The sequence below is a fragment of the Mesocricetus auratus genome, unplaced genomic scaffold (assembly GCF_017639785.1).
Source record: "Mesocricetus auratus isolate SY011 unplaced genomic scaffold, BCM_Maur_2.0 Super-Scaffold_100020, whole genome shotgun sequence".
In the NCBI taxonomy this organism is placed as follows: domain Eukaryota; kingdom Metazoa; phylum Chordata; class Mammalia; order Rodentia; family Cricetidae; genus Mesocricetus; species Mesocricetus auratus.
In genome coordinates, this window is record NW_024429201.1 from 26,926,439 (window position 1) to 26,946,576 (window position 20,138).

The 20,138-nt window shown below is 43.9% G+C and overlaps 2 protein-coding genes across 5 annotated transcripts in view; one reads left to right on the top strand and one right to left on the bottom strand.

Moving 5' to 3' along the window:
• The first annotated feature begins 493 nt into the window (after window positions 1-493).
• On the top strand, window positions 494-11,059 carry Zcchc9 (zinc finger CCHC-type containing 9). Of its 4 annotated transcripts, none has more exons than XM_040728972.1 (6): window positions 494-616; window positions 1,967-2,376; window positions 6,623-6,773; window positions 6,937-7,029; window positions 8,887-8,955; window positions 10,388-11,059. In XM_040728972.1, exons 2-6 carry the CDS (start codon window positions 1,993-1,995, stop codon window positions 10,504-10,506), a joined length of 816 nt encoding a protein of 271 aa, XP_040584906.1. In that variant the 5' UTR covers window positions 494-616; window positions 1,967-1,992; the 3' UTR covers window positions 10,507-11,059. The 4 variants fall into 4 exon arrangements, with proteins under 4 accessions (XP_040584906.1, XP_040584908.1, XP_040584909.1 ...); XM_040728973.1 differs by lacking the exon at window positions 494-616 and adding an exon at window positions 909-1,049; XM_040728974.1 differs by lacking the exons at window positions 8,887-8,955; window positions 10,388-11,059 and adding an exon at window positions 8,700-8,870.
• An 8,385-nt stretch (window positions 11,060-19,444) lies between these two features.
• The window catches only part of Acot12 (acyl-CoA thioesterase 12), a 37,276-nt gene continuing 36,582 nt past the window's right edge, over window positions 19,445-20,138 (bottom strand). The window contains exon 15 of the mRNA XM_040728976.1: window positions 19,445-20,047. Coding sequence (XP_040584910.1) covers window positions 19,898-20,047 — 150 coding nt within the window. The 3' untranslated portion in view covers window positions 19,445-19,897. The remainder of the gene's footprint in view (window positions 20,048-20,138) is intronic.

Here is a 20,138-nt window from a genome sequence, read left to right on the forward strand (position 1 = left end):
TCATCAAAATAAAGAGAGGCGTCTCCTCACTTCCAGGAATCAGATCTGCAAGGAAACCCAGCTTTAACAGGGCACGTTTTCGTTGACTGCGCCATCTCGTGGTATACATTCTGTTCAAGGCTGGGCGCCCACAAAGCACAAAACCTCCCGCAGAGTTGAAACGTCAGTAGGCTGGAGCCAGGGGCTGCAGTCCCGAAGGTATGAGGAGCGTTACCACGCATCTTTTAGGCCGCTCGCTTCCCAACAGCTAGCGGACTGTTTCTGCATTTTCAAACTTTCCAGCATACTTGTGGCATCCACCACGCCAAATCCCCGCGGCCCTTCCGCCTGTCTCTCCCTCTAAGCCGCACATTCCCGGGCAGCACAGACCGAGCCACCATCTTCGTGTCCCAGGACGCCGGGGCAGCGCCCCGCAAACACCACGCAACCCACAAACTGAGACCAGCCACCGCCCCCGGCGCAGCGCTCACAGGCGCCCTGCTCCGCCCCACCCAGGCCCGGCCCGCCGGAAGTGACGCGTCGGGGAAGGTGTACTTCCGGCCCGCGAGGCCGCGCCCTCGTGCGGGGCCGGGCTGCTCTGGCTTGCTGTCTCAGCTGCTCTGGAGGATCCCCACGGGTAAGGAGCGAGCGGGCGCCCCTGGTTGGGGTGTGCGGACCTCCGAGCCGCCGCTGGCCGGCTCGGGCCGGGCCCGTGCGGGAGGCGCGGGCACAGGGACTGGCGGCAGTCCGGTAACCCAGCTCTGCTCTTGGGAACTGGCCCAGGGTGCCCGCGGGACGCGGCGCTGGGGCCGAATGGGGAGGAGCGCAGCCGCCCGCGTGGGAGCACCCGTGTCCAGCCGACACCCGAGCTCCCATCCCGGGGGCCAGTGCGCTGTCAAGGGGCGTGCGGTGTCACTCACCGGCCCTGAGGGCGTGCTGCAGACTGCCGCCGGTGCCAAGGCTTTCCTGCCTGACACACGGGCGGCTGCACTGACAGTGGCAACTCCATGCTTTGGTTGTGTCTGGTGTTCTCACTGAGGAGGAAAAGAAAACGTTCCTGGAATCGCTAGGTAGCATGCAAAGGAAACTATTCAGTTTTTATGTTGGGGCCAAATAATTAGTTTTAAAATAAACTACTCCTTTAAAAAAACGTGCACATCTATACTCGAAACGAAATCTATTTGTGACTATTCGAGCATACTTATTAAGGGTGTACAAACAAGACTTCCTTTTTTTTTTTTTTTTTTTTTTGGTTTCTCGAGACAGGTTTTCTCTGTGTTGTTTTGGAGGCTGTCCTGGAACGCGATCTGTAGACCAGGCTAGCCTCGAACTCACAGAGATATGCCTGCCTTTGCCTCCGGAGTTCTGGGATTAAAGGCAAGGCATGTGCCACCACCGCCCGGCTCAAACAAGACTTCCTGGTATGAAGTTTGTTTTACAGTTTGAATCATTGAAATGGGATGATTGAAAATGACTTAAAACCATTAGACTGCAAATGGCAATCTCCCTCATTAGAGATTTTCATGTGACTCCAAACACTTTATATACTGCCTTTATTTATAAATCTACCAGGAAGAACTATAAAGACAAATTTAAGGACAAGCCTTCTGTATGCTTACTAATGTGCTTTGTAATCTGTCAAAATGGCAAACTAAGCCAGCACATTGGTTGAAAGTCGCCTGGGGTTTAAAGGTAGGAAAAGAAATGTCCAGAAAGGCTGCAGGATTTGAGAAGACCATTCACAGTATTTGCATGTGATTTCTGATTTAAAAATCACTTTGGCAAGTTACTTTCAAGTTTTAAGCAAAGTCTTTCTCTTCAGCTGGAATGGAACTTCTCTTACCAACGTACCACATGCCCATGCAGATACCTAAATGTAGAGTTTTAGTGATTTAAAGTTGGAAATATGAGTATTTTTTATGAAAATGACCTGTCTGTATACCTTCAGTTTTGAATCAGTTGAATACTATGTGTTCTTATCTTGCAGATCTTTAAAGTGCCTCTGCTGAAACCATGACCAGATGGGCTAGAGTGACCACCTCGAATAATAAGAAACCCTTGTCTGCGACGTCATGGGAAGACCTGAAGAAGGGAACCGCAGAGAGCGCAGACCAGAGCCTTCCAAAGCATAGACAGCGTCAGTTCAGCAGGCTGCCCCTTAAGAATGATACCCCTCAAGCAAAGCATAAGAAGAACAAAAAAAAAAAAGAGTACTTAAATGAAGATGTGAATGGATTCATGGAATACCTAAAACAGAACTCGCAGAGGCTTCACAATGGAGAGTTGATAGCAACAGACAGCCAGGAAGTACGGGAAGAAATTGCAGTGGCCTTGAAGAAAGACAACCGACGGGAAGAAAGACGGTTAAAAAGACAAGCAGCAAAGAAAAACGCAATGGTGAGATCACTATGTCTGTATGTTAGTTACTTCTGTGTCTAACTAGAAACTCTGGTTCATCTACTCACACAGTACGTGTTTTAACAGAGCCCAGTTGCCGCTGTCCTAGTGCATGTTTTTAAGGCTTGTGCTTCTTAGCATGTGCGCGCAGGCGCGCACACACACACACACACACACACACACTCTCTCTCTCTTAATATACTGGTTAGTTTTCATAACAACACTACACAGGTGGTTATAGTCCCATATTACAGGCAGAAAACACAGAAGGATGTCCAGGTAAAGTGATTTGCTGAAAGCCACTTGGTTAGCGCTAGAGGTAGATTCAAACTGAATTCAAAACCTATGTTTGTCCTACCACTGTCTTATGGTAACCCTTTTCAAATAGCTGTTGGAAATACTCGATACCACAAGTTTAAGAAGGTTCCCATTGCTTGGAAGGAATGACTGTTCTTGTACTGTTATCCATAAAAGTTCATTCATAAGAAAGAGGTCTGAACCAGGTGTTGGTGGCGCACGCCTTTAATCCCAGAACTCAGGAGTCAGAGACAGGCGGATCTCTGTGAGTTCGGAGGCCAGCCTGGTCTACAAAGCAAGTTCCAGGACAGCCTCCAAAACAATACAGAGAAACCCTGTCTCGAAAAACCACAAAAAAAAAAAAAAAAAAAAAAAGGAAAAAGAAAAAAGGTCTGGTCCCTGTAATCCGATACATGAAAGTTAAGGAAGCTTCAAGAACTGTGTCATTGGTAGGTTCTAGAAGCCAAGCAGTAAACTTGCCGGGGTTGGTAAAAACCAGGTATGTTGACATCATAGCCAGCACTTGTTGTGGCTTCCAAGCTCATTTGTGCTCATGCACGTGTTTTGTTTGGTTGTTGTGGGGGTGACTAGAGTTGCAGGTTTAGGCCACCATGTCTAGCCAAAAGCCATTTGTGTGTGGTGCATGTGTGTGGAAGCCAGAAGATAACCAGGTGTCATTCCTTAGGCACCACCTACCTTGTTTTTGAGGCAGGGTCTTTCGCTATTTCTCACTGTCCTGGAACTTTCTAGTTAGACTCTACAGGCTAGCCAACAGGCCATTTACCTCTCCATTATTGGATTCTCAGCCTGCTTTGCAACATTTAACTTTTTTTGGTGTGGTGTCTGAGGCTTGAATTCAGGGTGTCACGAATGTGTGACAAGGACTTTAAAAACTGAGCCATCTCTCCAGTCCTAAAAGACATTTTTGAAAGTACAGTTCATTTACCTTCTACCTTATGTTTTTTGTTTGTTTATTTCTTTCATTTTCTTTTTTGAGAAAGGGTGTCATTTTGTAGCCTTGCCTGGCCTAGATCTGACTTTGTGGACCCACTGGCTGGGAACTCACGACAATCTGTCTTTCTCTGCCACCAAGTGCTGGAATGGAAAAGTGTGAACATTCTACCTGAGTGTAAATCCTGATTTAATTTGATGATGATGATTGAAAACAGATCCTTCTCTCTTACAATACATCCTGACCACAGTTTCTTCTCCCTCCACTTCTCCCGGCTTCCCTTAACTTCCCCTCTCCCCTAGATCCGCTCACCCTCCATTTCCTTTCAGAAAAGAGCAGGCCTCCAAGAGACAGCAACCAAACACAACAAATAAGCTACAGTAAGATCAGGCAAAAGCCCTCATTGAGACTGGACAAGGCAACCCAATAGGAGGAAAAAAGTCCCACGAGCTCCCACTGTTAAGAGTCCTCAAAAAACAACAAGCTAATAGCCATAATATGTGCATAGACCTATACAAGCCACATTTTTGCTGCTCAGTCTCTATGAGTCCATATGAGTGCGCTGCTTAGTTGATTCAGTGGGTCATGTTCTCCTGGTGTTCTCCATCCCCTCTGACTCCTACAATTCCCCCCCCCACTCAGGGTTCCCCAAGCTCCGAGAGAAGGGATGAGGGACCCAGTGAAAACCTCCAGTTTAGACTATTTCCGCATTATGTCTGGCTGTGGATCAAATAAATTTTTATTTTATATTTATGGGTGTATTGCCTGCTTGTATGTCTATGAACCCCTTGTGTGCCTGGTGACCTAGGAAGCCAGAAGAGGGCATCACTTCCCCTGGAACTGAAGTTGCAGACAGTTGTGATCTCCTACCTTCTTGTGGGTGCTGGAGATCGAACCTGGGTCCTCTGGAGGATCAGCAGGGCTCTTAATGTCTCTCCAGACCTAGTTCCAAGTTTTTATTATGCATGCTGGTTGTAATTTTTTGAAAAGTGACATTGGTTATCATAACACTAATTAGAATATTTTGTGTATACACTACCCATGTGGACAAAAACTTCAATATTATTTAGTATGGTGTTTAAACTTTTAAAGTATTTTCAGTGCAAGAAAATAGTTGCTATTATTTAAGTTTTTGTTTTTTTGTTTTTTTAAATAAAACACAGTTAAAATTAGTGATGGTGGTTTTATAGCTCCCGATTAAATCCCGTCTTACTTTTGCTTGTGGTTTAAATGCAACTTTGCTGCTTTGGGCCATTTTCCACCTAAATGTGAGGTAGATTGTTAGAGGCCTTAGGTTGTTGTTGTTGTGCTCTTTTGTTTGTTTGTTTTGAGCTGGGGTTTGTTGTGTAGTCCTGGCTAACCTGGATCTAGCTGTGTAGACCAGGCTGGCTTTAGACAGGATGATCTCTTGTCCACGCCTCCCGTGTACTGGAGTTGCAGACATCTGCCACCGTACCTGGCTTCTAAATGATTTGACATGGTTCAGATTTCTTCCATAGTCCGCATTTCTCAGGAGAGACCTATTTTTGGAAGTTGCATTGTCTGGGCGATGTGAATAACCAGATGCTGTTTAGTCAATGAAATCTCTCAGTGTGACTAGTGAATAAACATTTCGCTGTGTTGCTGACATGTTCTGGAAACAAAGAAAGGTGGATTCCGTCTTCCCATAGCTCATCTAATTACTCTTTTAACATCTAATATTTCCACCATTTATAGCTTGTTTTGGATGATAGTTCTGACCCACCACATACTACTGTTGGGAGGCAATGTCAACCACTGTTACATAGTCTTCAAGTTCCCTTCCCACTGATCACTTTACTAAGACAGCAAGTCAGGTGAGATACGTTGCTGCTTTTCCTCTTGTGAACCATTAGCTATATCAGGAGTACAGTCTACACACACACCCTCAGGGTCTTCTGGCCTTGGCAGATGGCTGTGACTTCACTTGATCCTTCTCTTCCATCCACACTCCTGATAGAGAAAACTTGGGCTGTTGCTTCATGGTACTCGGAAAGTTCAGGAAACCCTCACTGTATTTTGATGGGCCTTCTGTCTATGAAGAAGCAGAATCAGGCAGTACCAAGTACGCTGGATTACCATGGCCTCAGTTTTTGAGGCAGTTGGCCTGCATAGATAGGCCTGTTTGTGTTGGGTGAGCCAGAGCCCGCATTTTCAGGAGACTTTGTGTAACAGGTTTTGGCTGGTGATCATGACATGACCCTTTCTTTCTGATAGAGTTTTTCTTTCAAGTGGTTTGTCCAACTGTTACATTTATGTGAGCAGGCAACTGTTCTGGGGATTTTCTGGCCTCCCCATGAGTACTGGTGACATTAGACCTGCCCTGGGTAGGCAGAGCAGTGGAATGGTCCTCAATGCTATCCTTAGCATTGTGGGTCTCAGATGCTAATCTCTGAAGTACCCACACCCTAACCATACTTTGGTGCCTCCATACTGGCTCCTGGCCAGTTCCACTCAGCTATTAGAACACAGCCACCTGCTTGACCTACCCAGAGAGCTCATATCCTGTGACCTGCATCATAGTGGAGACACTGAACCCAGCTTCAGTCAGCTATGTGAAATTTAAAAACACAAGTGTTAATTTGAGTGGTCCTTTTTTACAGCCATTGTTTGACTTCTACAGAGGCCCCTCCCCCAAACAGAACCTCTGTTTTCTCATGCAGGCATCTTTAGTAAAAGATGTATAATCCACATTTGTTCGATTCATACGAGCAGCTGCCTCCTACAAAGCCATTTATGACTCTGTGTCTGAGACTAATGGATCAATGGGATTAGTTATCAGAGGCACTTATAGTGCTGGGACAGAAAATGACATCTGACCTTTGGGATATGGAAAGTACTTCCTTCTATAAAAACAATAGTAATGTTTTTTTTTCTTTTTAAACTTTAAAATGCAAAATAAAGATAGTTTTGATGAAAGAATTAGTAAAGGCAAGAGAGTAGTTTTACCACATGGAAACTGATGTTTTGTTTTCTCAGGTATGTTTCCATTGTAGAAGACCTGGGCATGGAGTCGCCGATTGCCCGGCTGCACTGGAAAATCAGGACATGGGCACTGGCATTTGTTACCGCTGTGGGTCCACAGAGCACGAGATTACGAAGTGCAGAGCTAGCATAGACCCCGCTCTCGGTATGTTCTCTTTTGGGTTTATGTATGGTGCCGTGGGAAGGTGACTGTTAAAATAGCCAACTTGGTAAAAAGACATATTTTCTGTTTACAGTATTTTAAAGTAATGTGAATCATGCAACTTGTCATATACACAATACATTAATGGGAACATTGATTCTTACAGGTGAATTTCCTTTTGCAAAATGTTTTGTCTGTGGAGAAATGGGGCACCTGTCCAGGTCCTGCCCTGAAAATCCCAAAGGAGTCTATGCTGATGGTGAGTGCCCTTGCCCTTGTGTGTAGACAAGTGCTCATTGCTCAGAACTAAGATCTGGCTTTTTAAAATCTGTCTTTAAATAACTTTTTGAATAGGTGAAACCCTGAGTGCCTTTGCCAAGTACTGTTCTGTGCTGGGCTGTTTGTGTACTATAGTTTAATTTATTAACAAATCGGGAAGGGGGGGCTACGGAATATTTCTCATACTACTTGCTTCTGCATTATTGTGAGAATATATTAAATATCTGTTGTTTAAGCACAACAGAAGTGGAGAGATTATATCTCAAATTAGTAAAATATCTGAAAAGCTGTGCACTATGTTAATGTAACTTTATTATCTTTGTCTCAGTGTCTGTGCAGCCTGGAAAAAACACTGTTGTGTCTGAAGACCTGCAGAAGGAAATTGTTGTCTGTTAATAAAATGGCTGGTGCAAGTGGACTCTTGGCATATCTGTGTTACGTCCTGAGTCTCCCCCTCAAGGTCCAGTAGGAATGTGTAGCTCAGGGAGTCAGTCTTACCTACCGCCACTTGCCAGTCTCAGGTCTTCGGCCAAGTTACCTAACGGTCCTTGTGTCAGTTTGTCACCTGTACAATGGAAATAAGGAAATTAGATTTCATTGATTCTGAGATGCATTTTTTCCATTTTTTAATGCAAAATCCAACTATATCATACCACCAGTGGCTCCTACATGATTGGCATCTTTTTTGACTTTCTGAGAGATGTGTAAAGTAATAGCACACCTTACAAGCAGTGATGCGTTGTAGGGTGTTCACAGTGACACTCTGAGACTGCTAATAAAGTTAACCTTGAATCAGGGGACGGAGTCAGTGACTAGTTGCCTAGATTTAACCATAGAGGTATGGAGGATCCAGGGAGCTGGATAGAGATGCACAGGACATAGTAGGCAGGGACTTGGAGATTTTGCCGGGCCTTTTTGATCTGGGAAGCGTGGAAAGGCAGGATCAGCTGATCATTCCTCAATTGCTCTTTGGGCCTATTAGGTTTTTATCCAAATACCTGACTCCCAAGGTTAATATTAGAACAATATAGGTAAATGCATTAGTGCTGTCTTAGATTTGCTCAATTGTGGCCTTTCTCTGTTTTAAAGTAAGTGAACTAGTCAGAGGCCTCTTCTATTTTCACCATGGCATAAAGAATGGTCTCGGGCCTGGGAAGTTGACTTGTGAACAAAAATGACTTTGCATGGTGAGCCAGACGTGATAGTTTTTGTTGCTGTTTTAAAGCAAGGGAAGTGCATCCCATGCATGAGAGGCAGGTTTGCATCCTGTAGGGTCCTTTTCTGATTTGACACCTCACACAAGCATGATTATTATGTGAAAGCCCCACTGTGGGAACTGCATGTTGTAACTCACCATCCCAGAGTATTGCTTAAGTTAGACAGACGGGGGTGTTTTTTCAGGGTGACAGGAGAGTAATGACTTCCCCATGTGACCTGTGTAGCAGAGCAGTGTTGCTTACTAACCTTTTTGGGAGCCGCGCTTGCTGAGAAACTGATAAACTGTGGGCATCCTCCTGAGGCAGGGTGTGGCCCTGTACAAGCTTTGTTTCCAGGTGAAGACTCCACACCTTGAGCAAGCTCTAGACTTCTGTGCCAGGGCTCTTGGACAGGTGACTTCTGTCATGAGTCTCTTCTCCACTTCTCTCGAAGGTCAGGTACAAGAGCAGCTCCTGAAGCCCAGCAATGGCAAAGGCGTTGCTAACAGGCGTGATGCCCACCCAGCTTCCTGGCGGAGCCACCTTTACCGTCGTCAGCAATGAGAAGACGGGAAAGTGCTCATCCTTGTCACAAACCCTGTGTCAGGCTGACAGTTCTCAGTGACTCTGTCTTTTACTAGGTGGCAGCTGTGCACTCTGTGGCTCTGTGGGACATTTTAAGAAAGATTGTCCTGAAAATCAGAATTCAGGTGAGCTCCCGGGCCTCGTCTATAAGGGTATTCCTCTCTGTGCTCACTTATTCCGTTAGTAATAACTCAGAGAGGCACTGTTGACTGCAGACAGCTGCTCTGCCCTGTGACAATGACCTCACCAGTCCTGAGTCCCTGGACTTCAGGTCTGTTCTCTGGGAGAGAGCTGGTAAGCTGCAGGACTCTTATTTTGAAAAGCATCTTACGAGCTTGTGTGTTTGCTCAGAAATGGAGTTAATTATACTAGAACTTACTTTGTTACTTAGCAAAAAAGTATTGATTCCTAAGCTAGAACTCAAGTACAAAATTAATTTTCAACATTCATAAGCCTGAGCGTCCTTATGTGCTTTGTGTTCTAAATGATTGTGAAGCTGTTAGCTTACTAAAACTGTTATCAGCGCAGCATCTGCCTAGTGAAATATTAGCCTTGGTCATTAAAAACTTGTAAATGTTCACTGTTACATGCAGCCGACTTCTAAGGAAGCAGAATTCATTACTCCTTAGTTTGCCAGGATTAGACTAGAGATGACCATGTGTTAAAGAAAGCAAAACAGGCCTGGGCAGATGTTTCAGTGGCATGTGGACCTGAGTTCGGCCTCCAGGGCTGACTAGGAAGCTGGCCATGGTGTTTGCACGCTGTCTCAGCCCTGGGAAGGCATGGAGAGGTGGATATAGTCATAATTCATCACTGTCTCCCCATTCTTACTTTCTTCCCCTAATGTTTAAATGCAAAAACCAGGAGTTGTTGTTTATAATCTTGTCTAGAAGGAGATCATCTTTATATGGTGTAGGCAGTGAGATTGAAATGATGAAGTGGAATTTGAATTCTCCCTCCTGGGAGGATTGCCACTTCCCAAATGACAAAACTGACAAGCAGATGTTGTATAATTTCACAGGTGGAATCTTGTGCATTTAAAACTAATGCCTCCTAAGTCTTACTGTTTACGGGCTCTTGGAATTCATTGCCTCTTCAGTGATGAACTCTGGGCAAGAATGAAGGAGCTTTCTCATCAGTTTGTGCATTGCAAAGTAGCTGCTGCATTTCCCTAATTGGGATGAGAAATTGCCTGTGGTACTCAGAAATCAAGGGTTCTAATCAATTACAGAATTGCTCACTTTTCCTGCCAGGATGGGGGCTTCTCTCCTTGTGATTACTCATGTCAAAACTAGTTCCTTTGCTCAACCGATACCACTCTAAGTGAAGTATTTGATTACTGTTGTTTTTTTTTTTTTTTTTTTTTTTTTTGGTTTTTCGAGACAGGGTTTCTCTATGGCTTTGGAGGCTATCCTGGAACTAGCTCTTGTAGACCAGGCTGGCCTCGAACTCACAGAGATCCGCCTGCCTCTGCCTCCCAAGTGCTGGGATTAAAGGCGTGCGCCACCAACGCCCGTTATGTGATTTTTTTTTTGTTTTTTTTTAATTCCTCTACAGATCGGATGGTCACAGTTGGTCGCTGGACACAGGGAATGAGTGCAGACTATGAAGAAGTTCTGGATCTGCCCAAAGCACAGAAACCGAAAACTAAAGTACCCAAAGTTGTTCATTTTTAATAGGAGTTGACATGTTGTTAATTACCACCTCACTATTACTTTCCATAGAAGGCCTTTACAGGTTAGAGCCGGGTGCCTGTGGAAGCAAGCCTGTGTTATCAACACCACTCTAACCTTTGTGGAATTACATTGCCTGTATTCTGTCTATCAAGGAACACAGGGTGATTAATTGTACTCTTTAGACGCGCATGCCTGCTTATGTGCTCATGCGTATTTGAAACAGATTCTATGTTTCTATGTAGCCCAGCTTGGCTTCAAACTAGTAATCCTGCCTCAGAACCCTGAGAGCTGAGATTACAGGTATGTGCCAAAGAACATAATTTAACACACAGAACTTAGACCTAACTGTACATTTGACTGGGTCATCTCTGTAAATGTAAATTATGTATCAAAATTGATCACCTGTAAACAAAACACACAGCTTCAAGTTTGTGACTAAGTACAATTTTGTTATCCTTAATTCAGAGTAACTTATTGTAATAGAAATTTATATGTTGTCACAAAATGTGTAATTTTTAGTATGGAATAAACTCTATCAGCTGTTTACGTTGAATTGGCCATTGTTTGCTACTCTCACTCTAGAGTCCCTTTGAAAACAAGACTGTAAGTCTTGGTAGAGATAAATGCATTTGTTTAGTTTGGTTTAGTTTTAATACAAAGAATTAGAAATTACTAATATTAAAATTAAAGAGTACTCCAGCTTCACAGCTCTGTTTTGCCTTCAATTTTTCAAGAGAAATTCTAGCCCCCCCCAAAAAAGAAAAAAATCAGTGTGCAGTAAGTACTCAGACAGAGTGACGGCCTGACAGCTTATGTATTAGACCTCCCAGTGTTGTGTCCGCATGCTGTAGATGAGTCAGGGTGTGATGGAAGCAGCACCATAATAGAGTTAGAACACTAATCAGAGACCCATTAGCGTCTTTGTCTGATTTGATGAATACATGCATATTTAATACATATATTCCACACGCCCTGCCACGGCCATTGTGCAGCATAATGGAATGACTGGTGGTTTGTGAGTTTCATTTGAAATTTTACCTGATTGAATCCGTTTGTAACTGAAGGAAGCAGCTGTGATTAGTTACTGATGCCTCAAAGGCTAAATATTTACCAAATAAGAAAAGAAGCTCTTTGTCTGTTTTCATGTGTGCACAGCCTAACAGTTCGAGGCTTAATAGGAGCTGTTCTTTTCTTTCCGGTGAGGGGGGGATGTGATGACAGAGCCGTGCTCAGCATCCCAGAGCTCAAGGAAGAGCGCACTCTAACTGAAGCTCCGCTGCTGGAGAGGATGGCGGATGCTGCTGGATGCAGACCTCCCCGTCCCCACAGGAGCAGAGGAAGTCCCCACTGCTGCAGGCTGGTGGTCCGTGGGCCTTCCCTAGACCACTGCTATGTTAATAGTTTAATCTGTCAGGGAGTGAAAGCAGCACAGAGAAATGACAGGTGCTGAAAGCAACATTTACAAGTGCACAGGGGCCGTGAGTGATGTCCTTCAGGCGATGGACAGGAGACCAGAGTGCGTATGTATTGAACTGGGAACGCCAGAGAAGACTGACATTGACTCTGTCTACCCAAGCGAGCTCTGCTTGTACGCGGGCACTGGGCTTATGGCTATGAATAAGCAAGGCCACATGCATTTCAGTTAGTGGGACGAAGAGTGGAGTTGAATTGGGGAAAACTGCCACACCTGACTTTTACAGGGTAGTGGGGATCTAAACTCAGGCCCTTATGCTTATACAATGCTATATGTATATAATATATGTGTGCATATGTTCTGGCAATATATTTGTATATTTTATATATTGTACACACACATTTGCCGTTTAGAGACAAGTTTCTCTATGTAATAGCTCTGGCTGTTGGCCTCGAACTCACAGAGGTCTGCCTGCCTCTGCTTTTTGAATGCTGGGTTAAAGGTGCACCACCAATGCCCAGCTATGTGTGTATATATTATGACTTCTAGTTTGGTGTTTTTGTGGGATATGAGTGTGTGAACAAGTGGGTCTCTGCATCTGTATTGGTTTCATGTGTCTTTTCTTGGGTTCTTTTCCTTCTGTTTGTTGTGTCCTATTCCAGTGTGTTGGTTTTTGTTTTATCATATGTCACTTATCATCCCTTCGAAGCCTGTTTATTTTCTAATGAGAGGCAGAAGGCAGGTAGATCTGAACGGGAGGAAAAGGGGAGAAACTGGGAGAGGTAGAAGGGGGAGAAACTAATCAGACTATATTATGTGAGGAAAAAAAATCTATTTTCAATAAAAGGTAAAAAAAGGAGAACATTTTAAAGTACTAGAAATGAAACATGTCACCTACAAAAGAAGAAAAATTTACTGCCTCATAGTAGCAATGAGAGCCAGGAGACAATATATGACATCTGTGTTGTGGGAAGAAAAATGTTTTTCAACTTAGAACTCTATGCCCATTGGAATTGTATGTAAAGAACAAGAACAAATAAAATAGAACACATCACCAAAAGCTCCTCATTAAGAAACCTCAGTGTCTCCCGAGTAGAAGTGAGATTGTACAAATCAATGCAAAAGGGGCTAAGAGCCCATCCTGGGCTGGCGTGAGAATCACAAGGCGGAAGGGGAGAACCAACTTCTGAAAGCTGCCTTCTACTTCATGTGCACACCGCAACACACATGCACACACACACACTGCAAGGATACATGGAATCAAATTAATAAGAGAAACCACATCAGTGTGAGAGTGCATAAATTGGAATAGATAAATTGGAATGAACACTGCTACCAGCAACGCGAAGGAGTAACACAGGCCTGTGCTTTGCCCAGAGTGGTGGATCGGCTGCTCTTCTCGGTGCTGATCCTGACTGGAAACTGCCTCTGGGAGACAGTTCATTTGAGAGGAGGTAGTCCATCCTGGCAGGCGAGAGAAAGAAAAGAGACAGGAAGGTGGGTAGTGCCCAGATGAGAGAAGATGCTGGTTTGAGTTGGTGTGCTGATGCTATTTTTAACATAGAATCAATCGGGTTTGCTGGGGACAAAGGGAGAGATTTAGTGTGGACAGGCAGCAGAATTGGGTGTTGTGGAATATTACTCTAACTATGCAAAGATGTGTTACATTTGCTTATGCAGCATTATTTAATTATGCAAAGATGTGTTGCCATTTCACCTTGCCTGCCTAAGATGGGCCTAATAAAAAGCTGAATGGCCAGTGGCTAGGCAGAGGAAGGACAGGTGGGGCTGGCCTATAGAGAATAAATAGGAGGAATGCAGGCTCGGGAGAAGAGAGGAGAGAACAAGGAGACACCGAGGAGGACATACGGAAGGAAAGAAAGGTGAAAAGCCCCTAGGCAAACTGTGGATGAAGAGGAACAGGTTAAGTCAGAGAACTAACAAGAAACAAACATAAGATAAGGCCAAGCATCCATATATAATAAGTCTCTGGCCAAGCATCCATACCTAATAATAAGTCTCTGTGTTACTATTGGAAACCGGCTGGTGGCCCGAAAGGAAGCCTGCCACAGAGTGTTTTAGAGATGCTGACTTCAAAATGGCAGGTCTCAGTGAAAATGTAAGTGTGTAGTTAGCCGCTAGGGTCACTAAAGGCTCAGACGAGATGCACAGGGGGGAGTTACTGATGCACAGATGACATCAAAACCCAGACAGGTGGATTGACGGAGGAGGCGAGACCGAGGACAGAGCTTGACAGTCCCTGACATTACAGGGTCTGATGGAGGGGGAGGTTTAAGAGAGGCCTTCGAGACTGTGGCTAGTGAGCAGGAGAGAAGGAAGTGGGGGACTTGAAGAAGGTAAGAGAAATTGAAATTGCTCCTGGTGGAGAGAGTCCAGGCCTCGTGCTCAGCTGGGAGCAGAGGTGGAGGTGCAGGGGGAGGATGAGAGGGACTCACACCTTCTGGGTGGGCTGTCTCTGAGGCACATGCTCTACGTGGTGCGGCGGGGGCAGAGATGTTTGAGTGGTGTGTACATCATTAGGAAACACGCTGAGAGTGGAGAGAGAGACACAGAGAGAGGGGGAGGAAGGGAGGGAGGGAGAGAGAGAGAGAGAGAGAGAGAGAGAGAGAGAGAGAGAGAGAGAGAGAGAGAGAGAGAGAGAGAGAGAGAGAGAGAGAGAGAGAGACGGGGGGTGTTATCAGAGCACTGAATGTCTTTTGGTGTCAGTGATGAGAACTCTCAAGTGAGACCAAACCACAGTCCCCAGCTGCTAACACTGGAGGTGAATAATCGGGCTAGTCCTACCATGGTTGGGTTTTGTTGAAGAAGTTGAGTGAAAAGAGAGATGTCGCTAATTTCCAGGGGGTGAATACAAGGATCTTTCAGAGGATCTAACCAGGCAAGGAAAGGAGAGAGAACACGGAGGGCGGGGGGTGTATGTATTCTTAAACAATGTCAGTGTTTGTCCTAATGCCTCTTAAATGTTTCTGAAAGGTCACCAAACAGGAACTGAAGGACAGGCTCAGTGGAAATGTGTGGATTTTTATGTGGTGCTTCATCTTCAGAGGTATAAAACGAGGAAGGACATTTTAAGCTAGGATTTCTCAGATTTGTGAGAAGGGAGCTGAGTTGGTGCCAGGAACTGGAAAGAGCCTGAGATTCTGAATAAACTAAAAAAGAAATCAGGCTGTAGTAGATACTTGGCTGTTGGCAAAAGGCACGAGACTCTTTGTTCAGGCACCACAAGGCACATCTTGCTTGAGACACAGCAAGCGACAGGAGCAGGAGTGCTTTGTGTCACTTTCTGTGGCTCCTCAAGCCTAACAGGAACGACAAGGTATGCTGAAGTGTACGCCTCAGACTTCTGACATGGTGGGGAGTGGGGGGTGATGTGGGGGACGGGGTGTGCATGGGGGGTGCTGAGAGACTGACTCAGAGCTATAACAGACCTAGAACCTGGAGACAGCTGAGAGACTCTGGACCTGGAACTTTCCTGAACAAATAGCAAGCACTGACCAGTGGCAAAAGAGCCAGCCCCTCCCGCTGACCTCTGCCCATGAGTTCGCAGTCCACCTGAAGCCATACGGTGGTCATCTTGACTTGTGACTCAGAACCATGGGACAGATACCTCCGAGTCTGACGCACTCGGGGAGAACCAGAGAGCCTGCATCAGTGAGGCCCTGAGAGACATGCCTGCCCCAAGGGCTCCAGCTGTTTTCAAATGGAAGAAATAATCTATGAATAAATTCATATTTCTTCCTCGAACAATGTATCCCAAGCTGTAAAACATACTCCTTTAAACGTATCTCTTTAATACATATTTTCAAAACTATCCCTTAAGCTACATCGGTAAATTTTGTTAGGCTATTTCTAAAAAAAAAAGGAAAAAAAATCACCCTTCCTGCCTATATTCTCTCCTTTTTCTGCCTGGCTTACATTCCCTGGGAGATCCTGGTATTCGCCCCCTGGAAATCACCAATACCTCTAGTTTTACTCAACTCCGACAAATCCCGACCATGGTAGGGTAGCCTGATACTTCACCTACGCTGTGAGCATCTCAGAAGTAGAATGGAATAATGTGATGCTGTGTTAAAAACATATTCTGGTTTATTTTAGTCTTATTAAAATATCATTTCCTCAGGTGTTTGAGTACCAGGGTGCCCACATGTTGATCAACTTTCCTATTTCTTCCTCTTGATTGTTTTCTGTGACAAAGGTGAAAGAGAAGGTGACCCAGACAGCAATTCAGCTGCGTTAAAACCAGGCAGACTAAATAGAAATGAGGTTTCTTTTTTAATCAAAAACCTTGCTGGGCGTTGGTGGCGCACGCCTTTAATCTCAGCACTCGGGAGGCAGAGGCAGGCGGATCTCTGTGAGTTCGAGGCCAGGCTGGACCGACAGCCTCCAAAACAGAGAAACCCTGTCTGGTAAAAAACAAAAAAAAACAAAAAAAACCAAAAAAACAAAAACAAAAAAAAACCTTTCATTCTTGTTGGGAGGACTGGAAATACCATAAAAACAGCCACGAAATTGGTGACGTTCTGTAAAAATACCACAACACTCAAAAGGGAAAAACCTACCATAACCCCTCTCTTTTTAATCATGCCAGTTATGGGCTTTAATAAGAGGAATCAAGACAGGACAGTGACATTGGAGCATGAATTTGATACGTAATAATGAATGATTAGATACTTGTCCAATTGTTAGTATTTCTGTTTAATAATGACTATATAGTGATTTTTCTACAGTATTTCTCTAATTACGTAAAAGCAGCATGTTTCTAATGAAATCTGCATTTAAGTGACTTCCTTTTTAATCTTTAAAACTTTATTTTTAATGTATTCTTTGATAACTTCATATGTTACACAACAAAATGTGATAATATCCAACCCCCCATCTTCCCACCCAGTTCCTCACGAGCCGTCCCAACATCACTCCTAGCTGCATGTCCTTGTTTTTCTTTTAAGTTTAAATAACCCACTAAGTGCAATTAGTGCTGCCCATATGTGTGTAGGTATAGGGACATGGAGCATGGGCAACTTGCTAGTGGCCACCCTCCCCAATTAAAAAAAAACAAGAATGATCCTCCCTCCCAGGATAGGTATCATGTGCCAGTGTTGCTTTAGTTAGGGGTAGGACCTTGTGAGGTCCTCCTCCATCTGAAGTATAACTTTCCTGTCTCATTCCCTAGCAACCTGGCGTCTGCTGAACCAGTCAATGTCTTACCTCCACATCTGCTTAAGCCTGGGCACTAGACGGGAGAGAAGCGTAGTCTTAGATTCAGCTGTTTCTAACTATCTGTCACTCTGTTGTAGTCTCACTTGGTTCTCTGCTTTTTCTAGAATGAGCCAGAAGCATTGTCTTTGAGAGCTGGCCAGGACTGAGCCTTTGGTGGGGTCTACCCTGCAGCTACAGGTCTTTCTGTCACTCTCCCCATGTCTTGGTTTATGCTCAAGTGTCTCTAGTACCCTAAAATCAATCCTCCCATCTCATCTCCTGTGCCCTGCTGTGTTTTCTTAGATAGGGGGCCTTCCAACATTGCATACCATTTACTCATTTTATTTATTGGATAATAAACACATTACAATTCCTTGCAGAAACCACAGAGCATAGAAAAGATCTCAATTGTATGAATAGAAGAAGGGACAGACATCTTCCTATAGTAAAGAGGAAATGAATGACCCACAAAGATAGCCCATTGGGTAAAGGGTCTTACCCCCAAACCTGGTGACTTTGGTTCAAGCCCTGGGACTCACATGCTGGAAGGAGAGAACTGACTCCCCAAGTTGCTCTCCAACCTCCACCCAGGTGCAGTGGTATGTGCCCACCCCCGCAAAGCAGATGAATACACACAAAACAAATAAAATGTCATAAAAATGTTTTTAGGACAGTACAAGAACAAGGGCTGTTGTGCTTCACAACTCAAATGCATGGTGGCATTGCTTTGGACAATAGGTTTAGTTTTGAAATAGCTCAAGAGGGCCCCAGCATGCTGGTCCTTTGAAAGTCTCTATAAAGACAAGGGTTCCTAAAAACGAACTCTTCAATTTAGGATGTGCTGAATGAACCTGAACCAGCCAGGCCAATGGGCTCCACATCTCTGAAGCACAGAACAAACTCAGGAAGATTGGGAGGCATTGTTTGCCAGGAGACTCGGTGAAATTGTGGCTGAAGATTAAAATTCATTTAATTGTAAGGATTTCCTGAGGCTAATGATGATTACCTCAGGGAATGCGGTTGAGTATAGACAACACCCATGTTACCCAGAAAGCTCAGTGTGTCTGTCACTCTATCAACCATTGTCTGGAAGTTTTCAATGGAAAATTCTAGAATTAAGCTGTATTATGCAGCATTCTGTGTCGTGTGTTGATGTTAGTCCTGCCAGGAGAATGAACCATCTTCTTCACATCGAGCAAATCCACAATGTTTTCCTTGCCTGTCAGTTAGACACCCAGTATCCCTGTCACAATACTGCAATGCTTGTGTTCACGACAGAACGTGTCACAGTGTCTACAAAATTCATGTATGTCTATCCTATCTGTACCTGTAGATGCTGTGCCATCTCACCTCAGGAAGAGCGGAGAAAGGCTAGCTCAGGATGGCAAGCTGAGAGGGATCTCATATTCAATTTTTACTATAGCGTATTGTTATCATGGTCCTATTTTATTAAAGGCTATTGCAAATATCTAACTTATCAACCAAACTTCATCATGTGTGGTATGGGAATAAATCTAAACAGGCCGACAGTGCTCTGCGTAGTTACTGTCACTCCTGGGTAAGGTGGACCCTGCAAACTGGAGTGGACGTCTCTGTGTCTCAATGTGAGTCAGCTAAAAACAAAAATTCTCTTTCTTTTCAGGAAAACATTTCAAAAAATAAATTCAAAGGCCAAGCCTATGCATACAGCATTTAAAAATATCTTCATTTCGGAAGTCTGAAATTTTAACATACTAAATTGTGGTGTTAATATAAGCCCTGCATTACAAATGCTGCTACCCTTTAGAATGTAAAATAGTTCAAGAAGTAGTTCTAGAATGTTCTATTCTACATATCTACCCTTTTGACCTGTAAATAGTAATTTATATAAATACTATAAGTTCACATATAGGAAAACTTGAAAAAGATAAGTAAATACAATTGTAACCAGCCCTAGACCATTGAGTGGGCAAGTGGGAGGAGTCAGGAGAGCTCACAGCAGGATGGCCTTAGCCTGTCTCTTGCTCTCAACTCTAGTGGAGATTTTCAGTTTGGGAAAGGAATCCTTTGACGGGACTAACCTGACACATTCTGTTTTGTCTTATGTGTGAAGACCCGTTATAGTGTAGAATGATAAATGCTGACATCTGGGGATCAAGTGCTAATGGGGTAGCTATAAAGGAGAGCTCAGTTAATGTTCTCTTTGTAATATCACACTTTACAAGTGCTTGGTGTGCATATGTGTATAGAAATAGATACTAAATTGGCCATCTACCTGGAATATATGTAAAATGACAAGAGTAAAGTAGTTCCTATTACCAAAATTGATTGGATTCCATTATGTTTTAATGCTTCCTAATTTAAAGTTCTAAAACATGGAATACATCTTCTCAGAGACCCCTGACAGACATGTCTGCTGCCCATGGAACAATATTAAACACTCATCCACTAAGCCTGCCATCGTTTCACATTTTATAAACTCACCATTGCAGAATACACATTGAACTTCTGTGAGAGTTTTAACTAACTTTGTGACATTTTATAGATCATGCAATATTGTATCAGGTAATTTCTCAGTGTCTGTATAATAGGGCTTTAGAGGTCTTGTAGTTTGAATCCAAATCATCAGAACACATGTTGGTTTTTAATATCTTCATAACCGCATTTTACTTAGGCTGCCATGAAATCATTGCATGATCCCAAAGCTTGCCAAATTAAAGGGCTAAGGACACTTGGAATTAAACCTGGGAAATTAAATTACAGTAATTGAGAGTTGACCATTTATAACACACTTTTAAGTCCATCATGGGCAGCATTCTCTATGAATTTTATACAAGCGGCTGCAGCTTCCTCAATGGATTTTGACCAGCCACCAATATTGCCAGCAAAGTAAGGAAGGATGCTGTCTGACATCTGATTCAGGTACGCTACCTGTGTCAAAGAGAACATACAGCATGTTGAGTTTTATTGACTGGGAGAGAGACTGAAACTGCTGGGGAATGACTCTGGAAGGAGGAACCAA